This window comes from Theileria orientalis, chromosome 1 (genome assembly GCF_000740895.1).
Source record: "Theileria orientalis strain Shintoku DNA, chromosome 1, complete genome".
Taxonomy (NCBI): Eukaryota; Apicomplexa; class Aconoidasida; order Piroplasmida; family Theileriidae; genus Theileria; species Theileria orientalis.
The window spans coordinates 2,345,630-2,370,768 of record NC_025260.1 but is presented as its reverse complement, the minus strand read 5'-3'; the positions used below and the strand labels follow the sequence as shown (position 1 = coordinate 2,370,768).

Sequence of the window (25,139 nt, the reverse complement as noted above, 5' to 3'; positions counted from 1 at the left end):
TCAGACAGAATGGCCGAGCGGTCTATGGCGCTGTGTTCAGGTCGCAGTCCTTCTAGGGCGTGGGTTCGAATCCCACTTCTGTCAGTTTCTAATTATTGCTTCTTTTAAGAATCTAGCCCCTCCTGAGTATGTTTATTTAATTAAACATATAACCACACCTTATTACATTAATTTTTTCTTTTCACTCGGTTCCAATGATTTCGGAACAGAGACGGTATGTACTTTAGTCCTTTATTGAACACTTCTTGTCGAGTCAGCGTTTTAACCACTTTTGGCCTCTCATCTTCCGTTGGAACCGAGTCTTCCATGACTTTTCGGTAGTAACTTGACGAACTCATGTTATTGTACACTTCCACGAGCTTATTTATGGCCTTAACTTTGCTCAGGTGGTCCCATCCTCTCGCTCTTTCCAACACTTTGATTGAGTGCGCCACTATTGTTCTGTATTTGCGGTCCTTTGGCAACGAGTGTGCTACACACTGCAGGTTCGGGTACCTCAGCGCCTCTTCGTTCGGTTTCTTTCCCATTTTTATCGACCCTGTTACTTCATTCGGCACTTCCGACTTGAATCCGTAGTAGTTATCAAATGGGTAATCAGATTTTCTCTCAAATTCAGGCAGCTTTGACACTATTTCTTCGTCTCCTAAACTCAATAATTGCCTTCACTGGTACCTGATGCTATTCCGTCTATCAGCCTGTTGATTCCATTCAATTTATCCTGGAGTCTCTGCATCGGCGAAAATGAATAGTAAACGTCTCCTCTGAATGCTGCGATCGGCTCTAAGACCTCAGGTGGTAATGGAGCCTAACGATTGCGTGAGTAAATTGTTGCTTGGGGGTGTGGCCCATTTGATGTAAACTCATTTCTACATAAATAACTTTTTTTATTGCCTACGTTTAGTCTCTGGCTGTATGCACTCTTCTGAGAATCTATAAACTTATCCACTCTACTTTCCTCGAATGCGTTTCTCACACACTTGTTTATGAGTAAGTTGCGCAAGGACGCCCTCTTCATGGCATATGCTGCCTTGTAGTCTGACAACTCATTTGTCAGCACAGGTCTCCTGAACATTTACATTTACTCATTAAGTACTTACTCCAGGTTTGATAAATTTTCTTCTATTGCTCTCGAGAGCACATCCATGAAATTATCCGTTAACACGTGCTAAACGTCGTTAACAGCTCTTATGATACCTGTGATACTGGTCTTGATTCTTCCAATATTTTCTGGACTTGTTCGTATTTGGATGCCTTTTTTACGTCTGAAACCAACGATTCCGTTTCATTTTCCGATGAGAATATATCATATCTACATCCAGTTTATTCATCACTTCTATTTTTCTTACTTTATTTCAATTGGATCCAGTTCCTTAGTAGGATCGATGCCCATAAAAAATTTACTTCTCCCTGTAAAGGTCTTATTTTTTACTACAATCCTTCTCTGTTTAAACCCAGAACTCATTTGTCTGCTCAATTCTCTTTTTATTAAATCAGAATTGTCTAATCCTTTCAACTCTTGGTCTCTGTGCGATGCTGGTGTGTGATCTGGAAGGTCCAGTTTTTTGTTTATCTCAGTCATTTCACGGGACGAAACATTCTAAACGTATTAATTAATACAATGACTATAAAAATGATGGAGAATTAATGTATGTGTACCTGTAGATTGTGTTGAGATAGCAGTTTCTCCTTATCGTCTTTATTTAGCAATCTGTACCTTTGTATACTGTTCAGAAATGTTTTGAACCCCTCAGACACACACCTTCTATTACTGAGCCTCATCATATATGAAATATTTTATAAATAAATAACTTATTTGTGTTTTAACTTGACTGATGTGGTGTGTTATAATTTACCATTGTATACTAACCTATACTTTTAAATTAATAGTTTTTATAATTTTTGATGTATAATTTCAATAAAATTTTAAGATGTGTAAAATATCCAGTCTTTCATGGAAGATTCTATTCCGTTAACCAGATTCCCAGCCTTCTAGAGAATACTATTGGAGAATTAAATAATGACCAGATAATATACTCATTTGACACACTAAGCAGGGTAAATACATACAAATTCATAAAAATCACCCATTTGAATAGAGTAAAATCACTGATTGGAACCTTTGGGATCGCCTGTGTGACAAGATTCGGTTCAATTTGGACTCCTTGGAGGTGTCCGATCTCTTGAAGATCACTCACTCTCTCGCTAAAGTTTCATACAAAAAGGTATTGGCACAATTCATGTTCATGTGTGCTTAGCTTTCGCTTTTAAATGTAATTAATCGCATAGTACTGAGGAAGTATAAGTCAATAGATACCAGGAGCTTAACGCAGTACTTGATAGACCTAAATAAGCTCGATGTTCTGAAAACGAACATTTTCATCCCTCTGGTCACACTTAAGATTAATGAGGAGCTTTCATTTTTTTCAACCTTTGACCTGTGCTTTATACTTCATTTGTGCTCAAAGCTGCAGTATAGGGACGAATCCATAATCGATAGAATCTCTACAAAATTGCTTACCAATGAATCTAACTATCATGAATTATGTTCGGTAAGTAACTATGCTATTTTATAGTAACGATTGGGTTTAGGATAAGGCTTTGTTGGCCATGGTTCTGAGATCGTTATGCTTTTTGCAGAATAAAAACGCCATGTACCATACTTTGCTCTATCAGAAGATACCTCCTCGTATTTACACCTTTGGCTCTCAGGAGCTGTGTAACATATTGCTGTCCATTGTAGTTTCTAACATTGATGAGAAAAGTTAGTTTTACCTGCGAAATAATTTTTCAGTTAATGGGCAATTGGGAGACATAGTGTGTGCAATTATTGATAGGATCTCTGAGAAGCTGTCGCTACTCGTGGATATTGAGGTGAACCAGGTACTGTTTCAGTTCCTACCCGAACATAATCCCCTCAATAGATTGGAATATGCTTACACTTTTTGAAGTATAACATGGATCCATTTCCGAGTAAATATGAAACACTGTTGGACTCCATCATCAAATTAAACATGAAGTATGCTCCAAACACTTCGAAAATGCAGGTAATTGGTTAAAACTCGCACGCCCTTTTAGTTGAAACTGTCCAAACTGTTGGATGAAATTAAGCTCAAATATAAGTCCGAGTATCAACTGGGCCCATATAGATTGGACTACGTCGTTCCAAAATTAAATGTAGGTTTACGACAATTTAAGAAATAATAGGTTGCCATCGAGGTCAATGGGTACACACACTTCTTCCACAACTCAAGAGAGCTGAACGCTTTAACACAGTTGAAATATAAGATTCTCAAAGATATGGGATGGAACGTGGTGGGAGTAAACTATTACAACTGGAAGAACAGAAACAAACAGGTATCTCAATATAATCTAAGAATCAAATAAACAATGTATAGGATAGATTGGAATACCTTATAAAGGAACTTTCACCGTATATTAACAAATAGGTGATTTAACACGTAAAATTCCCAATGGAATCTCGTATTTGTAACTGGCGATGTGAGTAAAATACCAGATATTTTAACAATAACAGATGGATTCAAGTCAAACCGAATATAACACGGACATGAAAATCAACAAAAAGTTATAACTTTGAAAAGTGTAAATTGATAATGAGTGAAAACTGATGTTAACTTTCCTTGATGGATGGGGAAACATTATCAATCAATTTAGCGAAATACCACTGTATAAAATAATTTTATCTGTTATTGTATTTTTAATTTAAATTTAATTTATATTTTTAAAATGTTTATTCAAATAAAGGGTGGAGTTTGGAAAAACACAGAGGATGAGGTGCTCAAGGCCGCCGTTATGAAATATGGACTTAACAACTGGTCCAGAGTCTCATCCTTATTGGTAAATAAATCGGCAAAACAATGTAAAGCCAGATGGTAAGAATCAGGAAGTTTAAAACTTTAATAACCAATAATTTAGGTTCGAGTGGCTCGATCCTCATATTAAAAAGACTGAATGGTCCAAAGAGGAAGAAGAGAAGCTTTTACACCTGGCCAAACTGTTTCCAACGCAGTGGAGAACAATAGGACCGCTGATAGGACGCACAGCGTACCAGTGTTTACAACATTATGAGCGACTTTTGGACCAAGCCCAGGGACGCGAGGAGGTAAGAGGGTTATTTGGCCAATAAAACACTCTAGGACGACGAATTTGACCCTAGGAAACTGCGTCCAGGTGAGATTGATCCACAGCTGGAGTGTAAGCCGTCAAGGCCTGACGCAGTGGACATGGACGACGATGAAAAGGAAATGTTGGCCGAAGCAAGAGCACGTTTGGCCAACACGAGGGGTAAAAAGGCAAAGAGGAAGGCGAGAGAGAAGGCGTTGGAACAGTCAAAGAGAATAGCAGCGCTGCAGAAGAGGAGAGAGCTAAAGTCGGCAGGGATTTCAGTGAGAAACTTTAAGTCGAAGAAGGAAACCATCGACTACGAGCATGAAATCCCATTTGAGATACAGCCGCCAAAAGGATTTTACCCACCAGATAAGGATAAGCCTGCAAACTTATCAATAAAGAAGTACGTGGAATAGTTAATTGAGTTTAACGCCAATTAACAACTAACAATAACGTTTAGCATTGAGCAGCTTGAAGGAATTCGCCGCGACCAGGAGTTGGAGAGGCTGCGGAAGGATGACATCAGGAAGCTGAAGAGGCTGCAAAGCGACGACACGCCGGCGGCAATGGCAATATTTGAAAAGTACGACAAGTCTAGGAGTTTGAAGAATAGACTGGTACTCCCGGAGCCAACGATGACTGATGAGGAAATTGTACGTTTACTGCAACACTCAACTTCTTTTTAGAATCAAATTATTAAGATGGGAGCAGACGTGCAACTGCTAGAGAACGCAACCAACAGTGTGGTTGCAAGGACCCCGATGACCTCGTCCATAATGGAAGAGGCTAGAATCGCCGCAATGGCAAACAAGCTGCAAACACCCTTAGAGGTAAGTTCAGGTAAGATTTAGTTTATTCTTAGGGAGAAATAAACCTTCCAGACTCGTCGTTTCCAGTTCCGCAGACTCCAGCACAGTTTCAGACTCCTAATCCAATAAAGCAACTGATGGTAACTTAGGTAGTCGTTATAGTTTAATTTAGGCACAAACGCCACTGTCGATATTTGGCGCAAGGTCCACATCAGGGTATACACCCAGACCGAGTGATACTTCAGTGTATGATGGAGCCTCAGATGCCGATCCGATAGGAGCAAAGTAATCAATAGCTACCATTTAGTTATCAACTAGTTAATGAAATTAGCCATTTGTGTATCACTAAATGGCCACAAAAGGCAATTATTTATCAACCCTGCTTATGGCACTGGCTATGCATAACCTAATCACGTCTTAGGGCAAGGATGGATATGGCTAAACTATACGTTAAAGCAAGTCTATCCAATTTACCAGAGCCAGAAGAGCAAGTTGAAATAACAGTACCAGAAATTGAAAGTTTGGAATCAGATGAAGTTGACCAGGACCAGAAGGAGGCTGATATGGAGGATTTAGAAGCACAGAAGGTGAGACTGGCTAAAAAGAAAATGGAGGAGGATGCGCTGCAGGATTCTGAGGTGATAAAGAGAAGACTGCCCAGGCCGTCAGTGTTCAACTCCATAGTGTTCGTAAACGACCTGGAAAACACATTCAATGAATCGCAAATGGCCCAGAAGCAGCTAATAAACGAAGAGTTTTTAAACATACTGGCCTACGACAGCGTGAAGCACCCAATTCCGCACGGAAGACCGGCAGACAACTACGTCCCCAGGGAACACTTTGATATAAATCTACTCGAGGTATTAAAGATAGATAAATAAAAAAAGATGCGATTCATGGACGCAAATGAGTGACATTAACGGTGATTTAGGAAGCGAGAAGACTGATTGACGAGGAGGCAAGGCTCCTATCAGCTGGTCTCGGCGACTCTAATCTGGAAATGGACTGGTATGCCGTAAATATTACACACTTTCGATTAGGAAAACTGACAACTTCAAATACTCGCACCTGCAGAAGAGATACATGCCGTCAGAAAAGCTAACGCTGCAGGAGCAGAGGGCCTCGGAGGAAACGCTCTACAGGGAGTACGAGAAGCACCTGGAGAACCTCTCGAAGCGAATCAAGGGGCTGGAGAACAAGTACGCAGTCTCGACGGGAGGATATCGCAAAAGGGAGGAGCTGATCACGAAGGAAATAGGTTCGTTCACACCAAAATGACGCACTCTCAGACGACATGTATGAATCGACTGGCCAGGCGATGAACGATCTCAGTTCCTTCAGCCATATGGAGGCCCGGGAGAGGCTCGCCTCGAGTGAGCGTATATCTGCGCAGCTGGACCTGCTGCAGAGGGAGAAGCGGCTCAACGGAAAGTTGCAGGTATCTTGGCCCCAGATACACCCTTATTTCAGAAACTGTACTCTGAAGCGACTCGGTCGTGACCCGTATGTGTAACCAATTTTAAAAATAGGGGTTTACACATCACATCTGTTTCCAATTAATCTCCTCGATTGGATTTATATTCACGTTACACATATTCTAATACCTAACTCGGCGTATCTAATTTGTGTTTTACTTGGGCCGGTTGTCGGGCGGGCAAAAAGCTAAATTCACCTTAACCATATATACCCTGACAAACTAGGTGGCTATAAACAATATATTTATATTTTGTTGTTTATCTTTATAGGCTTTTGCCTAGATACTATTTACCCTTCGATTTATTCTTCTGTTATCAGGGTATTCTGCGTTACTGGCCTTTTTTGGCATATACCTGCTTTGTATAACATTTTAAAGCTTAGAAAATTGTTTTTGTATTTTTAGTATCATTGTTATTCAGTTTTTTATTCTTTAATTAACTGTTTTGGCTCATTAATCCTTTTACACTTTTATCCTTTCACTTCGTTTGAACGTTTAATTCTAAGATATGGATAAAAATTGGAATAATGGTTCAAATTCGGATGAAAATTTACCTACTCTCGGTTTTGAATCATTATCTCTGGGTCAAAAATTATTGTCGAAATGTTTAAAAAAGACTGGTTTGTTTCTAAATAGTTTATATTCAGTTACAGCTACTCTATCAACTCAGTTATTGCCATATACGTTCGCCATAAATTATGTATTCGATATGTATTTTTACTTACGCCCTTAATCCTTTGGATGTTTGTGATATCAAAATCGTGTTTATCGAAGCTTAACTAGCACATATTCGAGCTCTTAATTGACTAAATTTAATTATTGTTTTAAATATAACTTGATCTTCAGGAATAAGTGTGAGTGTTCGGGGTATCGCTGTCAATACAACAAGTCAAATCAAGGTTGCCGGTAGCGCCTGGAAATCAGAAGCTAAGTACGACGCGACGTCCGAGACAAAAACGTAAGTTTCGCATCTAATACGTGGATTTACGCCCTTTTAGGGGAACCTTGGATGACGTCTCGTTCCCTGACCTGCTGGGATCGAGTAATCGCGAAGTGAGTGTGAACAACCAGACCTCGGAAAGGTCAAGTGTGACCAACGATAACGAGCGATCGGCCTCCAAGGAGCCCAGGAGGAACCGCTACAAGGTGAAGCACCGCCTCCCGATAGTGCAGGCTGTGAACAACACACCCTACCACCCGAGTCGCGACGGCAGTTACTCGGGCTCGTCGTTCTCGTTCAAGAACAGCCCTTTCGACGAGGAGGAGGACATCGTGGGCAACGACTTCCTGATGCCAGGCATGAAGGGGAACTACCCGCTCGGCTTCACGAACTTTATCGGAAAGGGCGTCAGGTCGCCACCTCCGCCGCCGCCCCCGCTACCGTACCCGACCAACTCACTTAGCATTTACCAGAGTTATCAGCAGTACTCGATCACCAGACTGAAGCCTGGGAAGTCTCAGGCAAACAAAACGCACGTGAGGGCAGACTCCCCCGCCTCAGAGTCTAACTGGTTAGACAACAAGAGTGACGGCTACAACGAAGCTGAGCTGACCACAGCCATCGACTCTCTAAATAACTCGATTCTTGCAGACCGATCCGAGGGCATGACAATAAAGCCCTTTGTATCTGACAAATTAGCGCAGTCCTACCTGGATTTAAGTAATTTTGAGGATAACACCCTGTTGTTGCAAGATTCGCTCTCGAATCAGCTCGATGGAAGACTAATTGACCAACTGGAGAACCAACTGGACGACAGAATTGCAAGTCAGTTGAGCGACAAGCTTGAAAACGGCCTGCCTAACGACCTGGACAGGTCTCTGTCCGACGACTTGGACAACAGGCTATCCAGCGAGCTGGAGACCACCCTGGACAGTAAGCTGGAGAACGCCATCGACGAAAGACTCTCATCTGAGTTGGGCACTGGCCTCGAGTCCAGCCTTTCTGGCAGCCTGTCAGCAGGGCTCGACAAGAGGAAGAAGGGTAGCTTCCTCAGGCGCAAGAGGTTCACCACGACCGGTCGTCCTCAGCCCGCCGGAATGGACACCCAGTACCCCTCGCGCCCTCAGCCGAGGGCTCCGAGGCCCAGGCGGGAGAGGACTGACAAACTCGCGCCGAGCCAGACGCTCAGCGGCAGCTCCCCCAGCCTCTTGCCGAACACTCCCACGCTCAGCAGTCTTCTGACGAAGTCGCCCGTCGCCTCCAGGAAGCCTCCGGAGCTTAGTTCGAAGTCCTCGGTCAGCAAGATTTACAACATTCCCAAACCTCCGATAAACGGTAAGCCTGACTCTGCTCTGAGTCCCGATGTTGAAAGGATGGACACTGATTCATCCAGTTTCAGGAGGCCTAGGCTGAGGCCGAGGCCCAAGAGGAAGGACATTGACGAAGACTGGAGGTCCTCTGCAAATACAGTTGAACCCACACCAAACGAAAACGCAGTTATGTCAGAAAATGTGCACGAAAGGAGACACTTTAGAAATAGACCGAGGTTTAAACACCCGAGTATGAACAATGCGAGATCTGAGTGATGTATTTTAATTTCCTACCACACGTAAAGCCGCGTACGGCATCCGTGTATGTATTAGCTATCTGTTGTTTGTTTTTATGTACTATATTGTGTACCATTTAAGAAATCATAGATGAGTAAATGACTGTTAACTGAGCTGTGCACGAATACTAAACCAATGCATATTCGTGGCTAGTCAGCTAGCCAGTTGAAAGCGGACTCACGAGCATTTGTAGATAAATATTATGTACATACGTGTTAGAATCAGATTAACATGCTAATTTTTGAAAATTCTCATTTTGGTGATTGATTTCCAGTGATTATTATACAGGTTTCTATGTACCCATACCTATGTCTTTTACTAATTCAGTGCGTTTCGGGTTCTCTTGCAGGCTCTTCGATCGATTTGCACGCTCTTGAGAGCAAGGAACTTTTGCACGTGCGTAAATACGGCGGTTTCTGTTTGGATACTGTGATAGTCACAGTCCTGAGCGATTTGCGAATTAACCAGATTGTCGACAACTGCGTACTCGTGTGGCAGGGTAGCCTAATGGAGCGACTCGTTGAGTGCTGGATGTACGAAAAGGCCGGCAAGCACCTGCTGTTGGACCTGTTCGTAGTCGATGACGACGGCAGCAGGCGGGACTACCAGTATATCTTCTCCTCGGGGGCCTGGGGGAGAGTCAATTTTGGCGAGTTCCACAAGCTGCTGAGGGACTTGAGACTCAACTCGCGCTCTCTGGCTGAGGTTGAATACGGCGAGATCGTCGACGAGGAGTACGACGCAGTCCGTGAGTTCAGTGAGATAGTTTGTAAGTTCGTAGTCCATATAGTTTAGATAGGAACCGAGTTGACAAGGAGGTCGACGAGGTCGACGAGGAAGATTCAGTCTTTACGAAAATTTGCTGCGGGCTCGTCTCCTGTCTGCTCTAACATATCTACTGAAACACCAGTTTGACACTTCAGGAATCCGCCTCTGTGTTTTAAAATCGTTAATTTGTACGTTTTACTCGTAGTGCGACTGAGCCTAGGTCTTCAGTGTGAACACGTTAGGCTTCGACACATTGCAAACATGCATATACTTATACACATACATGTACAGTCTTGTACAAATTATCAATTGTTATTTTAAACGTCGATAATATGTGAGACTCAGTGCGCCTAGAGATAATAGAATACTGCGAGGGAGGCGATGAGAACCGCGCTGAGAACGGCAAGTGGTGAGAACTTGTCGACAAGAGGCTTGTAGTCCGAAGGCCAAGCACTGTTCATGGCGTGCAAATCCTTGTTTGCCTCGCTCTGCTCAACCTTCTTCCATTTTCCGTCTACCAATTTGAAGTAAACCTCCTTGAATCTCTCATCACCAGTGTAGAAGTAGTCGAGTCTTACGACTTTCTTCTCATCGGAACCGACGTAAACTTTGACAGCGGTGTATTTGGCCTTGTTTGAATCTCCAACGTCCTTCTCCTCGAACATGACCTTCTTGACCTTGAAGTTTCCAATGAAGTTGTACACCTTTCCGGTACCGAAAGCCTCAGCGGCGAAAAGACCTGCGTCTGCGAACTTGGATGCGTCGAGGTCTTTTACTTCCTTCTTCTCCTTCCATACAACTTCATCGAGGTACTGGGCGAAGCTGAATTGAACCCAATCCTTGTCAGTCTTCTTCTTGAACAGCAATGGCTTTGCGTGGGACAGGTTGAGCTTGAAGAACAGGTCGTCAGCATGCTTCAGTCTGTGGGCGACAGTTGGGGTGAACTTGGAAGTATCTACGGTATACAGGTTCTTATCTCCGACCTTGAGTGTCTTGACGCGGTATCCCTCTTCGGCAGTAAAAACGACGTCGTTGGCGTTTGAGGCGTCGACTTTAAAATGTTCGGCTGCGGTGGCGTTAACTTCGAGAGTTAAGTCCTTCTTCTCTTCAGCCTTTGCATCTTTTTTTTCCTCTGCGGCGGTAGCAGAGACGATAAGGAAGTATCCTAGGCAAAGTACGTTGAACGTTCTCTTGGACAACATAGCAAATTATCTAGTTAAAGTATACAAGTGTGGTTTACAATATAATTTAAATATTAAACTTAACTTATAGAACTGTTTGAAAGCAAGGAACTTAAGTTAGCGAATGCAATTAGAAACAACTGATTTACCATACATATGTTCCTGCCCTACAATTTGTGATGCATGTTTACATAGGAGCAATGCACTCGTCACGGCATAGAATGCCGTCTCATACCTTTATTGAACCATCAATCAACCCAAATTCTTTATGATATTGACAAGATGATCTTAAATATTGATTATTATCAACCTTGAATTTCGATTAAGAGTGCAAATTTGATTTATACTTGTTAAATTCACCAATCACACACAGATCCCTTCCGCCCTTCCATCATATTTTTATGATCTATTTATTTATATTTTTGATTCCACTTTCGTTGATTGATATGTGTTAGCTGAAAGACCCATTTATTGTATTTTTTTAATTTTTATATATTTTACCATTACAATTTTTGTTTATATTATAAATTTATTATAATTTTTATCTATACCTAGATTATTCAATGCATTACGAGCTTAAATGTCAAAAGACAACTTGCCTTCGTCCTTCGATTTCCGCTTTATTGTCCTTAACACAAAATCCCAAAATTCGTACATAAGGTCTATGGAAACTTTATATGTGACAACTAAGGAGTTGATTTACCAGGGAAATTTTATTAAATGTGTATGTTATTTTTACATTTTAATTTATCTACTTTATGACAGATTATTCGGTCCTTCCTTAAAATTTAAAATTTCTAGGCGACTTTGTCCTACCCTTTTAGGGATAACTCGGTTTTAAATAAATTTCAAAACGAATTTTTATCGCAAAAAGTATATTTTTTAGTTGTTACTTAAATGTGTAGCTAAGTACATTTCTTCTTCTATTACTTCGCTAATTTGATTTTTACAGGATTCCAGCTGTCTTATTCACAATGTTTCACTCACTGATTTAACCAAAGTCCATTTTGTTACTGCGTTTTTGATCCCGAAGAGGATATCCCTGTTCAATGTATATCACACGCCCTCGTCCAAGATCAGATTTTTAATAAATTCCAAGGGATTGCTATATTTAGTGGTAATTTAATCGTAATTTCACTCTTGTTTAGCTGGATTTGGAGGTGTTTAGGACCCTGGGTCTCTCCAATTGTAAACTAGTCGATCGCAATAAAGGTAATTTTTATATTAACACATAGGTTACCTTTAATATACAATTTATTTTCATGTATTTGAATACTAAGGACAGCGGTAAATAATTAAAAACACAAGTGTTTGATCTCTAATTATACTTAATTTAGAGGATTCTGTTACCGTTGAAATAGATTTAACGGACCCTAAATACACCAGTAAGGACTCTAAACTGTACCAGCGCCTGCAACATAGCTTATCAAAAATATCCCCAACCACTGTCGTTCTCTCTTCTGAAGCTCCGAATGGAATAGACTACGGGAAACTTGAGGAGTTATTTGAGAAAACTTCCTCTGGGTTTAAAATTTCTCAGTGCAATTCCCAATTTCAACACACCAGGGTAGTCAACTGTCCTCATCAATAATCGTTCAGGTACACATAGGATCAAAAGACGAACATTTTAACACCAGTTTAAAGGCTCAGCACAGATTTAGTCTCAAGTTTCTCAATGATAATCTGAATTTACTCAAAGAGTCAGGGGACACACAGGTGTATAGAAAAAAACGCCGCAGACTTGAGACCTTCAAACCTGAACTGAGGTTTAAGTTGGAGGCTCTTGAGAGGAACAGGGATGTTTTCGTTAAAATTTTCAACGCTGTTAAGAAGAATAGCACCAAGAACGAGCAAACTGTCAAGAACATGATACATGAGCTGAACAAGAAGAACGTCCACTCTGATTTGGAAGACCTAAACGAGAATAACTCGCCCCTGAGTAACATACTAGGGTTCATCGACAATTTGGGTCTTCGGAGCCTAAAAGTATGTTTTGAAGTCAACATAGTGTCTGTAGGACTCAGACCCTGGCTCTGAGGGCAGCTCGGAATCTTTCGAGTTATTGAAGGTAAACAACGGCATTATTTCAAAGGATACTGTTTACGGCCTGTTCAAGAAGTCATGGTATTTGTTTATGGCATAAGTCCGTTTTTAGTGAGGTTCTTCTGAGGGAGACTGAGGTTTTCATAATGTCCTTGTACGTATTGTCTGAAAATAAGATGTGTTCCGAGCCGCTCGTTCAAGGTACGTTGTATCACAACACTATTATTGTTCAGTTCGGCCGAACTCGGGCGGTTATGTCCACATCGTCTGTAGAAAGTCCACACACCAGGACGAATTGGAGGTTTTATTTTTAAAGTCCACTTAATTTTTAATTTGCATCTACTTACTATTTATTATATCTGTTATTCAGAATAACCTGTAGGGTTACGGGATTCCTAGTCCAATACGCGACTGACACACTATCTATTTTTACCACTTCCTTTAATGACATAGCATCCTTCCACCCTTTATCTGTTTAATAATTATTATATGGGCACGAAACGCTTAAATAAATACGCGAAATCTACGTTGGTGGTGTATCGGATGTAAGCAGAACATTCAAATTAATTTATGGCCAACTTGACTAAGCTGGGCCACATTGTTAAAGCTAGTCTACCTTTTAAATCTGTGTACACTAGTTTTAGCCTAAATAGGGCTGCCTTGTTTGGCGATTTTTTCAAATGTATCTACTGCGGCTCTCTTCCCGCAGTCCCCTACGACCGCATGACCCTTAGGACTTGGGGCACGAATATGCGACGGAGAACCTACAAGAGCAAGCGCCGCAAGCGTTTCATCCGCATCGGCGAGCGCGTTTTGCGGGTCACTTGAACTTCCTCCTTCCGCTGCTCAGCGAGTATGTGTACGTCGCGAGCGGCTGGTTTGTCACGAAGGTCTGCGGGTTGTTCACCTTGTACTCGCGGTACACTCCGTTCATCCACGTGCAGAAGTCCGAGCGGTCCTCCACCGACTTCGCGAACTTCGAGTCCTTGAAGTTTTTGCAGATGCGCGAGACCTTTCTGAACATGCCCAGGATCATCTTCTTCGCTATGAAGACCACGAACTTCATGGGCACGATCTTCACGTCCTGGATCACGTTGCCGTACGCCTCCATCAGCGTCTCCTCCTCGCTGTACGGGAATAGTATGAAGAGTATGTCTCCCGACTTCTGGTTTTTCTTCTGCACCTTGCTCACCATGTACCCTGAGATTGCAAAGTTATAGTTCGAGTCCACTCTTAGGTAGTTGCTTTTTTCGACACCTCCCTGCTTGAACGCGTTCATCACGTATTCCGCTTCCTTCTTACTCGCCGGGGGGTTTGAGCATGAAATGATCACGCAGTTTGCTTCGTCCAGTAAATTCGTCGATATACCGTGGAAGACAGTCTCCTTATGTCCAATCACCGGATAGTCATAGACCTATTAATTTTATTACTTTTTTTTTATTTGTTAGCATAACGGGTTATATAGTTTAATCTATAATCGGTGTAAATGTTTTACAAAATACAATTATTGTAGAATAAATACAAAACTAAAAACATTTATCTGTGCATAACACCTAATAGTCACCTGTTTAAAAATACGGCTCGTCTTCGTAAATATTTTTAGGTCCTTGCTATCCTTGGAAAACGGTACCCATTCGGTGGCCAACTCGGAGTCAGAGATTATTGATAGTGCCGTTATAATATCGCAGGGCAGTTTACCTCTAATTTTTATGTTCACTGCCTTTTTCTCTATCAGACAATAGGTCGGCAACTGGTTATCTAAAGATTAATTAATAATCGATCTTTACTCAACTACTAATGGCCTATAATTATGCTACGTTTCCTACGATATCTGGCTTAAATAATCGTAAAGGAATAATACGAATAACTGTGCCTATGGTTACAATTTTGCACTTACTTGGCTCTCTCACCCAGGTCCCGGGCTCCCGGGTCCCTGTGAAGTTAAAGTGCCCCTTTAAAATCTCCACTCTTTCCTGCTCCAACATCCTGTTTGTGTTGACTATGTAGTTGAGCACTCTCGAGTTCGAGATGTACACCTCCTTTATCCACTTGTCCTTGGACTTTCCAATGTCCATGTCCTCGTAGCCCGCCACGTCCTCCGACTGCACTCCGTATCTTTCCATATCTGCCAGGTTGTTTTCGCTCGTCATTTTTGAGCTTGCGCTGTCGCTGAACTGCGACATGTCGTCGCTGTTCAACTTCGCGTCCAGGTGTCGCAGGTCCGTCGGCAGCTTAATCTTGCCGCTGCCCTCGAACACGAGGTTTCTGCATCTGTACACCTTGTCCCAGTCGTGCGACCTCTTGTTCACCACTGTGTCGAAGCACAGGTTCCACAGTTCGGTCACCATGGAGTGCCTGTGGCTCAGACACAGCTTGTGCAGGTCAAGCAGCTTAAACTTTTCTATGAACTGGAACATGTACACCTTCTCCGAGATTGTCTCTCTGAACGTTTCGTCCTTCGCTAACTTCTCCACCTTCTCCCGCACCACGTCTGGCGTGTTCGGCGGTATGTTAAAATCTACGTTGAACAGTGGGTGTATTCCCTGTGCGTCCAGAGACTCCGTGTAGTCGGTCACGTAGTCTTCTGCGTACGCCTCTTGCAGCATCTTAAACATGTTACACAGCAGCTTATCTGTCAGCACGTGTTGGTTATTTTCCACTGCCTTCTTTGCTAACTTATTTGTGGTCTCTACGAACAGCACAAACACCTTTTCCAGCGTTTTCTTGTCAAGGGTTGCGTACGCTGCGCTCCTTGGCGTTGACGCGGCTGATGTCGGCGTTATCGAAGTTACCTGCATTATCGGCGTTACTGGCGTTGTCGCTCCCTTCTTCTTTGCCTTTTTCGCCTCTGATCTCGCTGATCCGAACTTCTTCTTCGTCACCGGGGCCTCTGTTGACGTAAACTCCTTCGAAGTGAATGCTGTGGTACTCGCTTCCGTCAGTTCTGATTATATACATGAGTTTACACTGAACTTACCGTTTTCTTCTGTTTTTGACGCTTTTGGGCCGTCTGCTTCCACGCTACTTTCTGAGTACTCGAACTCTGACTTGAAGTCCAGGTAATTTTTCAGCACGCTCATCCTTTCCGAGAGCTTCAGCTTCGAGAAGCTGTCCATCCACTTCTTCAGAAAGTCGATTTTGGATTCTAGACCTGAGGTTTTGTTTTCACCGTAGGCACTTGCTAGTCCCAGTTCCTCTTCTATGGTTCTCGCCAATTTACTCTCATCTTCATTTTTATGGTTCTTAAGGCCGGTCGAATCCATTTTTGATAGACTTCCGCTGTTGTATAGGCATGTATCTATTGAATACGAGTGATCCATGCCCTTTTTTCAGATCAGGTTTTGGTTTTGAATTTTAGAGCTATGTCTTCTAAAAAAAGTCGAGTTTAATTTTCCATCTTATCCTTTTTAATCATGTACACCCTTTTATGCATATATTTTATACTTTTGCACCGAGTTGTGCCCTAGTTCTACTTTTGAGTGTGTTCCCATCTTCCACCCATATCGTTAAGACAACCTTCCATTTAGAATGCCGTTGCTGTGTATAAATGTGCAATTTATTTTGTTTAAATTCCTATTTTGAATTTACTACACGTGTATTAACAGTTAAAATCGACATTAGTGCTACTCTTTACACTTTAGTCTCGATTCTGTGCTTTTCCTCTTCCTCCTGCTCTTCACTTCTTCTGTTTCGTCTTTGCCACCTTACCGTCCTAATTTGTTTTATTTTATTTATTTTCTTACCGGTATTTGCACTAGGACCAACTTTCCCGACTGCGTCGTCTCGTCCACTATGTAGTAGCTCTTCCTCTCCAGCTGCAGCACCGTTCCTGTACACATTTGATTTTGTAGACTTCCTTTACCCTTTTCTAGGTTCGCCAGTCCTATTTCGCCCACTGCTTTCGTCACCCACTCTGTTACTGGCTCCAGGAACTCCTTCATGCTGTCGTCGTCCACCAGCAGCTCAGCGTCTACCTTGTCCACCTTCAACAGGTGTCCGTACTCCACCAACTCACACTCCACAAGCTACAAATAATTATAATTAGTTTATTTACAGGCATTTACAGCTACTCTTTGCCTGCGATGCTCTATTCTATCTACTTACTGTTTCTGACACTGGCAACCAGTGTATCTTCTTCTTCGTCAGCTTAAAGTCTCCCTTAAGGTTAAGTGTGAGCTCCCTTTTTTCCTTATTTACGTACGCGTTTCCCCATTTCATCAGCGTTACTTCTTCGTTCTCCTCTATCAGGTCAAAGTCTTCCTTTTCCACAATCACTTTATCTCCGAATGCCAGGTCTGTTTCTCCCAGGTCTGCGTTTTTCGGGTGTAACGGTCTCTTCTTCTGCTCCGGCTCCTCGTAATTCTTCACTGTCATTACTACGCAGTTCGAGGCCACTGCTACGTACCTAGGCGCCACTGGGTCTATTATTTGTTTATTTTTTGCCCACAGCTTATCCCACTCCATCAGGTTCACTGACTTCGACGGTCCCTGGTCCAGTATGAACTCGAACAGCGACTGTACTTTCAGCCCTCTTCTCAGTATTCCTTTGACTGTTGGCATTCTTGGGTCATCCCATCCATTGACGTACTTGTTTTCCACGAACCACCTCAGCTTCCTTTTTGACAGCGTCGTCCTTATGAAGTTCATTCTGCTGAACTCGTATATTTCCACGTGCTTCAATTCACACATTTCCAGCACCCAGTAGTAGAGTGGTATTCTATCTGAATACTCGTTCGTTCTCAGCGAGTGCGTCACTCCTTGCAGTGAGTCCACTATTGGACATGCGAACTCGTAGGTTGGATATGCTTTGTACTTATCTCCTGTTCTGTGGTGAGGCACGTTCGTCACACATCTGTAGAACACTGGGTCTCTCAGGCACTTGTTTTTATTTTTCATGTCCATCTTTGCTCTAACGCAATTTTTCACTCCCACTGGTGTTCCCTACTCTCACTTTATTTTTCCTTTTCCTCACCTTGATCATCTCTTCAAATAACTCCAAATTTTTTTCTATTGTGTTATTTCTTGCTTCTGACTCTATTCCTTCTCCTCTTTGCTTCCTCATCGTCTCCACATCCGTGTCATCGCAGTAGACGACTCCTATAAATCCCTTTTATTTCTCAATAATCTTTTTATCTCACCTTTTTTTATCAGCTTCACTGCGTACTCCTGGAACACGTCAAAATAGTCTGACGTGTAACTCAGCTCGTCGTACTTGATGTTAAGGCTCTTCAGGTCCTCCATGATCGAGTCCACGTACTCGTCCTTCTCCTTACTCGGGTTCGTGTCGTCGAATCTGTTCATTTTATTGGCCAATTACACCACCTATTCTTACCTCACTAGCATCCTTCCTTTATACTTCTGTGCGAAGTAATAGTTCAGCATTGCTGCCTTCGCGTGGCCTATGTGCAGGTATCCTGAGGGCTCCGGCGGGAACCTCGTCACTACACATCCTTCCTCCGCTCCCTTCAGCACTCCTTTGTAGGAGTTGTCTTGCTGCTCCTGCTTTGTAAACGGCTTCTTGTATTGTACTCTTGCAGGTGCGTCGTATTTTTTCAGGCATTCGTACGTTCCTACTTACTATTACACTCGGTTTTTCGTACCTGGCACGTTCGAAATAAAATTGTACCATCTTACTAGGTGTGGGTACTTATTCTTAAGTGAATTCACGTTGCAATTGCTATAACACTTTATTTATTTTACTTCTTACCTTCTTAGGAAGCTAAAATGTACGACATCTGACAGCGAGAGTCTATAACCGATCAAATACGTTCTGTGTGCCAGGTGATTGTTCATTTGTTCAAAGTATTCCACATTTTCAAAAAACGCCTTCTTAGTTTCAAGATGCTTTTCTCTTTCCAACAGTAACACCTTAAGCCAATAATCTAATTCAGAGTATTCTGGAACGTCTAACAATTTATCACAGTAGGGAAGCAAGGTTGTTAGTTTCTTGGCCAATTCAACCTCGTTTAAATTATTACCATTCAGAGAAAACTCATTGTTTTGCAATTTATTATCTAAATTAAATTCAACGGGGCTCGATTCCGATTTTTGTAAATATTTTGATATACAGGACAGTATTACAGCGCCATAAGGTGGATTCTGTACAGAATAATTAACAACAAGTGAACATGGATTACTTGCTTTCATTTGAAAATATTTAATAATATACAAGTGACTTTAAATCCACATCACATTTGTACTGATGTATACACTATAATATTTTTTTCTCAATTAATTTTTTAACATATTTAGTTTATTTCATGTATAATTATATTCATATATATCATTTATTATAATTTCTAAATCAAATTTTAATAATTTTGTGTTTGATAGGGACATTAATATATGTCAATGTATCTACTACACATTGTTGATAATCTAAGCTATACTAAAATTTTCAACCAATTTTAAAAAAAATTAAAACATATTAACTACGAAGACTGTTTTTTGTATCATAAATCCATAAATCGCAGCCATGGCCTTCAGCTTTATACACTTAGTAGAAGCCACCGTGCTTGTTTTAAACGCCATGGGAATCTTGAATGAAAAAAGGGTACTTAGGCCTCTGGGATTAGATAAGCCAACCTATAGTAATACATTTAAAAGTAAGTTGTCTCTGCTCTTTCATTCGGTACGTACATATCTGCGGGTCCTCCTGATTCTATTGAATCTTATCATAATTTCGCTAGAATTGCTAGTAGGATAGCACTGATATTAAATTAAACAATTGGTGTTAAGTGTGTTCAAAAGAAATGATATAGTGATGGTATTTTAAAAATAAGTTCTGTAAAATATCCGTAACAAGTTGATCTAAGATGGATTCGGACCTTGTTCTGTTAAATAAGGTGGATTCTTTGAAGAATAGAAATCCTAGATCTGTTTATGCCGAATATGAGTTAAGTATAGTGAATAAAATAATATTGCTACTGAGCGGTTACGACACTAGTCCCTTCTATGACACCAGCGTTGAACTGGGGAGTTTTTATCAAGTAGGAAAGTATCCAGACGTGCTAAAAATAGCAGAAAAAGTGAACACCCCTCACGTTTCAGCCTCCGCAATCACGTCGCTCCTGAATGAGTTTGCACATTTCGGATCAGGAATACATCTCCTTAACAGATTGAACGACGCACTATCAGAAGCATACAAGGACTCTAAAGGCAAACCAGTGGCTCCATCGTTAATAGTGTTGATGTTGGAAGAAGCGACAGTGCTGAATGGCCATGAGCACGGACCGAAAGAAAGCTACGACTGGTACTGGAAGGAAAACTTCGAGGGCTTCTGCACGGCGATTAACGTCATCTTCAACGACTGGCGCCTGATCATGTTCAGAATCCAGGAGAGGTACCTGAAGAAGGTTTACAGCCAGAACGAAGAATGGATGCCGCATCCGGACTTCATCAGGAACCTGGACGAGCTCACGTCGCCAGTATTTGAGCTGTTTGACAAACACAAGTTTGTATCGGACTCCAGGGATAGCAGGATCTTGGACCTCTACGTAAACATAATGCCCTTCTTGGAGATAATGGAGAGTCTGACGAACCTGATTGAGCTTTTTCTGAACTATCTGAAAAACAACAGCATCGACAAGAGCGAAATGCCAAACGCAATGTTGACCCTGTTGATGGTGAAGCTCCGCACCTCTGAAATGACGAACGACAGGAGACTGACGAGGATGTGGAGGTTCCTGCTCTACTATGCGTTCAGGGACAGGAAGGACTACGTGCTGACGCTGACCACGCAGAACATGTTTACAATATTCGAGGAAGTTAACGCCACGGCAAGACAGATATCGGAAAACATAGAGGCTTTGGACCCAACGAGTTCGAGAAAGAACCACAAGGCACTGTTCGACAAGGACCTAAAGAAGAACCTGTTGCGAATATGTAGCATAGACTCGGATTCAATTGAGTTTAAGATGATAAGTTACCTAAACCTCAAGTTTAAAAAGTTTATTGCCCTCGGGATGGGTATGACTGAGTCTATATTGAGGAACAAGTACAAATATCATCACTATTTGTACCTTTTTAATTGTATCGCACTATCACGGGTAAGAAATATTGGTGTATAACTGCTGGTTTAACCAGCGATAACATTTTAATAAGTATTATTATAGTGATTACACGTCGACAACACAAATAGCTGTTTTTTAGTTCGGTGACAATGCTTTTAGAACTAAAAGTATTTTGAAGGAAAAGAGGATCAAATCACTGTTTGAAAGAATCTGTGAAGATCAGCTGAACAACGCTTCATCAATACTATCACAAGTAAGTTTAATGCAGTACGTGAAGATATAAATTTATAGCTTGATATGGAAGAACTTGGTTACATCATGGCCAGAATTAAGATAGACCGTGTTCGTGATAAGTACGTGGTATGTTTAACAACTGTTTACTCAAATTAACTCAGATTGGGGTAGTTGGAAGGCGTGCCTCAGTGTTATTTCTTGAGGAGACCATGGAGATGTAGGTTTATATAGTAACAAGCACACGCATATACGTTTATACAGTTATGCATTCGGGCACACATATTTTATATTCAGGTACTCTGCGATTTTTAATCATGTTCTTGAATTCCTGAGGTTTAAAGAGAAGGTTGAGGCGCTGATTAACGACTGCAAGTGGAGGACGAATAAAAATACACACAGAGCTCCACAAATACTCTTCATACTCACAAGTCTGAGCAATAGTCTCGTGATATACTTTAAACTCATCATGGACCACTTCTGGGACGACGTAAACAGAGTGAACCACGGAACGACCATGGAAGAAATTAAGAGGAGGCACCTGAACCATTTGACAGTACTGTACGCATTCTTGTTTGTTCCTGGGCGTTCAGAAATGTATTTTAGCCCGAAAGCAAGGGTGATCGCAGAGTCAATTGATAAAATTTTTAAAACGTCCAGCGCGTTAACGTCGTCAACAGCGATTGACCTTATAAGTAACTCAGAGACCAATGACAAGATAAAAGCACATTTCGACGAAATAGTCTACACCTTGGACGCGGATTTGATAGACGAATTTGTGGATTATGAGAGCTGGAGCATGTTCTCGGACTATAAACACAGCCCCGCGCCCACTGCTTGTGCAAAAACAGCCCTTCATGGCACTTTAAGTTTACTTAAAAGCCTGTTGTCATTTAATCACACACCTGAGTGAATTTTGTATTTACACATTTATATTTGTATCATAGTAATTCAATAATTGGTCCATATTGGAGATTACAGTATGGAGGATTCCATAGAAGAGGATACAGAAATGACTGACCGATTCACTCAGCTGAGGCCTCTGGGTAACTGATAATTACGATTAAATAATACAGAATAAGTTAACTGTGTTTATAAAACCTATATGCGGCATCATTTCTGTTTTAGATGTGAAGCTGTCAACGTCGAGCACCTTCCACGGGTCTTGCATAATCAATTTGGGGAACACCATCGTTAAATGCTTGGTTAACTTGCCTAAAGTGTCCGCAAAGAAGGCCGCCTCAGACTTCGGCCAATTCACCCTAGAGGTGACCTCAAACGACTCGTTTCACACCCAGAAAGACTTGGAAACTCTGAAAACACAGATTCTGGAAACTTTTGAAAAGCACATCATAATGGACAACTATCCCTGTCAAATTATAGAGGCATATGTCATTATTTCAAACGACGACGGTGGCCTTTTGCCTACCGTCCTGATGGGAATGTGTTTAGCATTGATAGACTGTGGCATTCATGTATACGATGTGATCGCAGCTTGTTCAGTGGTACGCTTATAGATATATCGGTGGAAGTCTTTTATACATCATTTATTCAGTGTGTTTTCAAAGATCGGAATCAGCAACTAACTGTCGCTCTCGACCTAACAAGGGAGGTAAGAACTCCTTTGAATATAATTAAACGAATAAACTGCAACATAAAAAACTTACAAACGTAAACAACTCTAATTTAGGAGGAGGAATATTATAAATCATTGGACCCTGACCTAACAGTGGTGAACCTGGGATTGTGTTCACAATTAAAGACAATTGCATTGTTATATTCAAAGGGATGCTATATAGGAGAGTCTCTAAAGGACGTTAGTTGCGTTTCAAATTAAATAACTTTACTAAATAGGCGCTGGACGTGGCTAAGGAGGCCTGTAGCTTACTTTCGGGGGAATTGTTTAAAGTTTTAAGGAGCAGTCACATTTGGAAGGCTGAAAGTTCAAATTTTGTACTGCAAACAGATTATATACAGCCGAGTGTTGATGTAAATCCAATAATGTAGCATTATGAGTATGTGCTCAGTTATTGTGTAAACACATGAGAGGAATCATAATAAATGTATATCAATGCTTCCATATTATGACATTTTTGTCGATTTGTCTTGTTTTATTAATTAGAAATTGAGTGATCATGAAAAATAATCGAGTAAAACACTGAAGAATAAATTAAAAAATCGGATGTCAAGATACACTTCAGTTGGATAACTTGAAAAGAAAATAGAATAAAAATGGAATTTGGACTCTAGATTGATTGTTCAGAGTTTATTTTAAGGGTGGGGAATCTTCCCCATGCCTATGTGTTCAATTCCTCCATTAGTTATTATATACGCCATACCTTTCACTAATCTTGAACTTTAGAAGGGTATATCGACCGCTTTTACAGAAATTATTCATATGTTTGGTGAACGTTGAACATCGAACCACAAATATTGACTAGTACATCTGCGGTTAAGATTTTGAATTTTTCACTACCACATACCGCCACTACTGGATATCTCTCATTTGACATATTTAATATACATTAGAGATGGGACGTGTTATTAGAAGTAAGCTATACAATAGAATATTTCTGTGTTCCCACATTTCGGGAAGAATTCCTATATAATACTTGTTGATTATACCCGTGACTCATTTCATAATCGTTACATGTAAACTAATTTTTACTTCAGGTCAGAGGAAGGGTAGAGGATCGGTATTCCGCGCCCATACCCATAAGAGACAGGGCCAAGTTAAGCTTCGTCGCCTCGACTACGCTGAGACTCACGGATACATCAGGGGTGTCGTCAAGGACATCATCCACGACCCGGGCAGGGGTGCGCCGCTCGCCAAGGTGGTGTTCAGGAACGCCTACAAGTACGGCCTCGACAGGGAGCTGTTCGTCGCAGTCGAGGGACTCTACACCGGCCAGTTTGTATACTTTGGAAGCAACGCTGCACTCTCCATCGGAAACTGCCTCCCAGTCGGTAAAATGCCAGAGGGAACAGTCGTGAGCTGCTTGGAGGAGAAGAAGGGCGACAGAGGAAGGGTGGCAAAGACCTCAGGAAGCTACGCCACAGTTATCAGTCACTCTGACGACGGGAAAACCACGAGGGTCAGGTTGCCCTCAGGAACAAGGAAGACAGTAAGCTCTGCTTCCAGAGGCTTGGTCGGCGTCGTCGCAGGCGGCGGAAGGATCGAAAAGCCACTCCTGAAGGCCGGCGTATCGTACCACAAGTACAAGGCTAAGAGGAACTGCTGGCCCAAGGTGAGGGGTGTTGCGATGAACCCGGTAGAGCATCCGCACGGAGGTGGTAACCACCAGCACATTGGTCACCCCTCGACCATATCGAGGATGGCTCCGCCAGGTCAGAAGGTCGGTCTTATTGCAGCCAGGAGGACAGGTCTCCTTCGCGGCAGCAAGAAGAAGAAGTTCAACAAGGATACATAATCTGCTTCTTACTTCAAATACACACTTTGTATAAACGGGACTGGTGGTTTTACATGTTTCGTTGTAAACTATTCTGATTATACCCCTTTGTAATTTTAGGATGAGAGTTTGGGCAATAATTCAGACCTAAATGTGTCATGCGCAAAATTTGGCTAAATTTTATATGTATGTAGATTAAATCGCGATTCCACATGCCAAAAGATAAATAAAGGAATAAAAAGGAGAATTAAATGAATCAAATCTAAATAAAACAAAATTTATGTGTACAACACCCCTAAGTACGACGATTAACACCCGTGGCACCATACGAAACAAATTTATAGTTTACTCGTTTAGGGCGCTTGAGTGACTCTAGATTTTTAAATAATCACAAAACAGCTAATAACAATCGTTATTGGTTACTTTGAAAGCCTGTTGTAGATAATTAGTGTAACACATCTGTTGTGAGAGCGTAAAGTCAATAGGATTCTACGGTAAAAAGGCAAACAAACTGTTCCGTAAACAGTAGCCAGATTGGT

At 41.6% G+C, this 25,139-nt stretch overlaps 12 protein-coding genes and 1 non-coding gene across 13 annotated transcripts; 9 read left to right on the top strand and 4 right to left on the bottom strand.

Moving 5' to 3' along the window:
• Nucleotides 1–3: 3 nt before the first annotated feature.
• Nucleotides 4–84, top strand: TOT_01t000010. Its single transcript has one exon. It is a non-coding gene; the product is annotated as a tRNA-Leu (tRNA).
• An 83-nt stretch (nucleotides 85–167) lies between these two features.
• On the bottom strand, nucleotides 168–1,782 carry TOT_010001346 (conserved hypothetical protein; the record flags this gene model as incomplete). The annotated part of the gene is made up of 7 exons (XM_009691555.1): nucleotides 168–640; nucleotides 673–805; nucleotides 896–1,064; nucleotides 1,098–1,165; nucleotides 1,195–1,309; nucleotides 1,347–1,597; nucleotides 1,657–1,782. 7 exons carry the CDS (start codon nucleotides 1,780–1,782, stop codon nucleotides 168–170), a joined length of 1,335 nt encoding a protein of 444 aa, XP_009689850.1.
• A 120-nt stretch (nucleotides 1,783–1,902) lies between these two features.
• Nucleotides 1,903–3,446, top strand: TOT_010001003 (uncharacterized protein; the record flags this gene model as incomplete). Its single annotated transcript, XM_009691554.1, has 9 exons — nucleotides 1,903–2,055; nucleotides 2,097–2,222; nucleotides 2,256–2,549; nucleotides 2,590–2,761; nucleotides 2,792–2,880; nucleotides 2,922–3,044; nucleotides 3,076–3,174; nucleotides 3,205–3,354; nucleotides 3,396–3,446. The coding sequence occupies 9 exons, from the start codon at nucleotides 1,903–1,905 to the stop codon at nucleotides 3,444–3,446; spliced, it is 1,257 nt and encodes a 418-aa protein (XP_009689849.1).
• A 298-nt stretch (nucleotides 3,447–3,744) lies between these two features.
• Nucleotides 3,745–6,447, top strand: TOT_010001002 (CDC5-like; the record flags this gene model as incomplete). Its single annotated transcript, XM_009691553.1, has 11 exons — nucleotides 3,745–3,890; nucleotides 3,934–4,120; nucleotides 4,155–4,528; nucleotides 4,586–4,778; nucleotides 4,812–4,955; nucleotides 4,988–5,074; nucleotides 5,107–5,219; nucleotides 5,356–5,794; nucleotides 5,866–5,942; nucleotides 5,975–6,192; nucleotides 6,224–6,447. The coding sequence occupies 11 exons, from the start codon at nucleotides 3,745–3,747 to the stop codon at nucleotides 6,445–6,447; spliced, it is 2,202 nt and encodes a 733-aa protein (XP_009689848.1).
• Nucleotides 6,448–6,916: 469 nt separating this feature from the next.
• TOT_010001001 (conserved hypothetical protein) lies at nucleotides 6,917–8,934 on the top strand (the record flags this gene model as incomplete). Its single annotated transcript, XM_009691552.1, has 4 exons — nucleotides 6,917–7,028; nucleotides 7,255–7,366; nucleotides 7,407–8,177; nucleotides 8,250–8,934. The coding sequence occupies 4 exons, from the start codon at nucleotides 6,917–6,919 to the stop codon at nucleotides 8,932–8,934; spliced, it is 1,680 nt and encodes a 559-aa protein (XP_009689847.1).
• A 315-nt stretch (nucleotides 8,935–9,249) lies between these two features.
• TOT_010001000 (conserved hypothetical protein) lies at nucleotides 9,250–9,845 on the top strand (the record flags this gene model as incomplete). Its single annotated transcript, XM_009691551.1, has 2 exons — nucleotides 9,250–9,724; nucleotides 9,751–9,845. 2 exons carry the CDS (start codon nucleotides 9,250–9,252, stop codon nucleotides 9,843–9,845), a joined length of 570 nt encoding a protein of 189 aa, XP_009689846.1.
• Nucleotides 9,846–10,073: 228 nt separating this feature from the next.
• TOT_010000999 (major piroplasm surface protein) lies at nucleotides 10,074–10,925 on the bottom strand (the record flags this gene model as incomplete). Its single annotated transcript, XM_009691550.1, has 1 exon — nucleotides 10,074–10,925. One exon carries the CDS (start codon nucleotides 10,923–10,925, stop codon nucleotides 10,074–10,076), a length of 852 nt encoding a protein of 283 aa, XP_009689845.1.
• Nucleotides 10,926–11,484: 559 nt separating this feature from the next.
• On the top strand, nucleotides 11,485–13,362 carry TOT_010000998 (conserved hypothetical protein; the record flags this gene model as incomplete). Its single annotated transcript, XM_009691549.1, has 9 exons — nucleotides 11,485–11,628; nucleotides 11,857–12,021; nucleotides 12,053–12,116; nucleotides 12,242–12,471; nucleotides 12,504–12,890; nucleotides 12,922–13,028; nucleotides 13,060–13,148; nucleotides 13,181–13,248; nucleotides 13,330–13,362. The coding sequence occupies 9 exons, from the start codon at nucleotides 11,485–11,487 to the stop codon at nucleotides 13,360–13,362; spliced, it is 1,287 nt and encodes a 428-aa protein (XP_009689844.1).
• A 405-nt stretch (nucleotides 13,363–13,767) lies between these two features.
• On the bottom strand, nucleotides 13,768–16,267 carry TOT_010001345 (conserved hypothetical protein; the record flags this gene model as incomplete). The annotated part of the gene is made up of 4 exons (XM_009691548.1): nucleotides 13,768–14,361; nucleotides 14,482–14,705; nucleotides 14,845–15,835; nucleotides 15,914–16,267. The coding sequence occupies 4 exons, from the start codon at nucleotides 16,265–16,267 to the stop codon at nucleotides 13,768–13,770; spliced, it is 2,163 nt and encodes a 720-aa protein (XP_009689843.1).
• A 356-nt stretch (nucleotides 16,268–16,623) lies between these two features.
• TOT_010001344 (glutamyl-tRNA synthetase) lies at nucleotides 16,624–19,094 on the bottom strand (the record flags this gene model as incomplete). Its single annotated transcript, XM_009691547.1, has 8 exons — nucleotides 16,624–16,659; nucleotides 16,691–16,972; nucleotides 17,052–17,888; nucleotides 17,920–18,044; nucleotides 18,086–18,240; nucleotides 18,280–18,520; nucleotides 18,548–18,624; nucleotides 18,655–19,094. The coding sequence occupies 8 exons, from the start codon at nucleotides 19,092–19,094 to the stop codon at nucleotides 16,624–16,626; spliced, it is 2,193 nt and encodes a 730-aa protein (XP_009689842.1).
• Nucleotides 19,095–19,762: 668 nt separating this feature from the next.
• Nucleotides 19,763–22,103, top strand: TOT_010000995 (hypothetical protein; the record flags this gene model as incomplete). Its single annotated transcript, XM_009691546.1, has 5 exons — nucleotides 19,763–20,995; nucleotides 21,099–21,212; nucleotides 21,251–21,319; nucleotides 21,355–21,410; nucleotides 21,488–22,103. The coding sequence occupies 5 exons, from the start codon at nucleotides 19,763–19,765 to the stop codon at nucleotides 22,101–22,103; spliced, it is 2,088 nt and encodes a 695-aa protein (XP_009689841.1).
• A 69-nt stretch (nucleotides 22,104–22,172) lies between these two features.
• On the top strand, nucleotides 22,173–23,197 carry TOT_010000994 (3' exonuclease, exosome component; the record flags this gene model as incomplete). Its single annotated transcript, XM_009691545.1, has 5 exons — nucleotides 22,173–22,236; nucleotides 22,319–22,695; nucleotides 22,746–22,802; nucleotides 22,881–23,006; nucleotides 23,045–23,197. 5 exons carry the CDS (start codon nucleotides 22,173–22,175, stop codon nucleotides 23,195–23,197), a joined length of 777 nt encoding a protein of 258 aa, XP_009689840.1.
• Nucleotides 23,198–23,721: 524 nt separating this feature from the next.
• TOT_010000993 (60S ribosomal protein L2/L8) lies at nucleotides 23,722–24,621 on the top strand (the record flags this gene model as incomplete). The annotated part of the gene is made up of 2 exons (XM_009691544.1): nucleotides 23,722–23,740; nucleotides 23,864–24,621. The coding sequence occupies 2 exons, from the start codon at nucleotides 23,722–23,724 to the stop codon at nucleotides 24,619–24,621; spliced, it is 777 nt and encodes a 258-aa protein (XP_009689839.1).
• Between the last annotated feature and the right edge of the window lie 518 nt (nucleotides 24,622–25,139).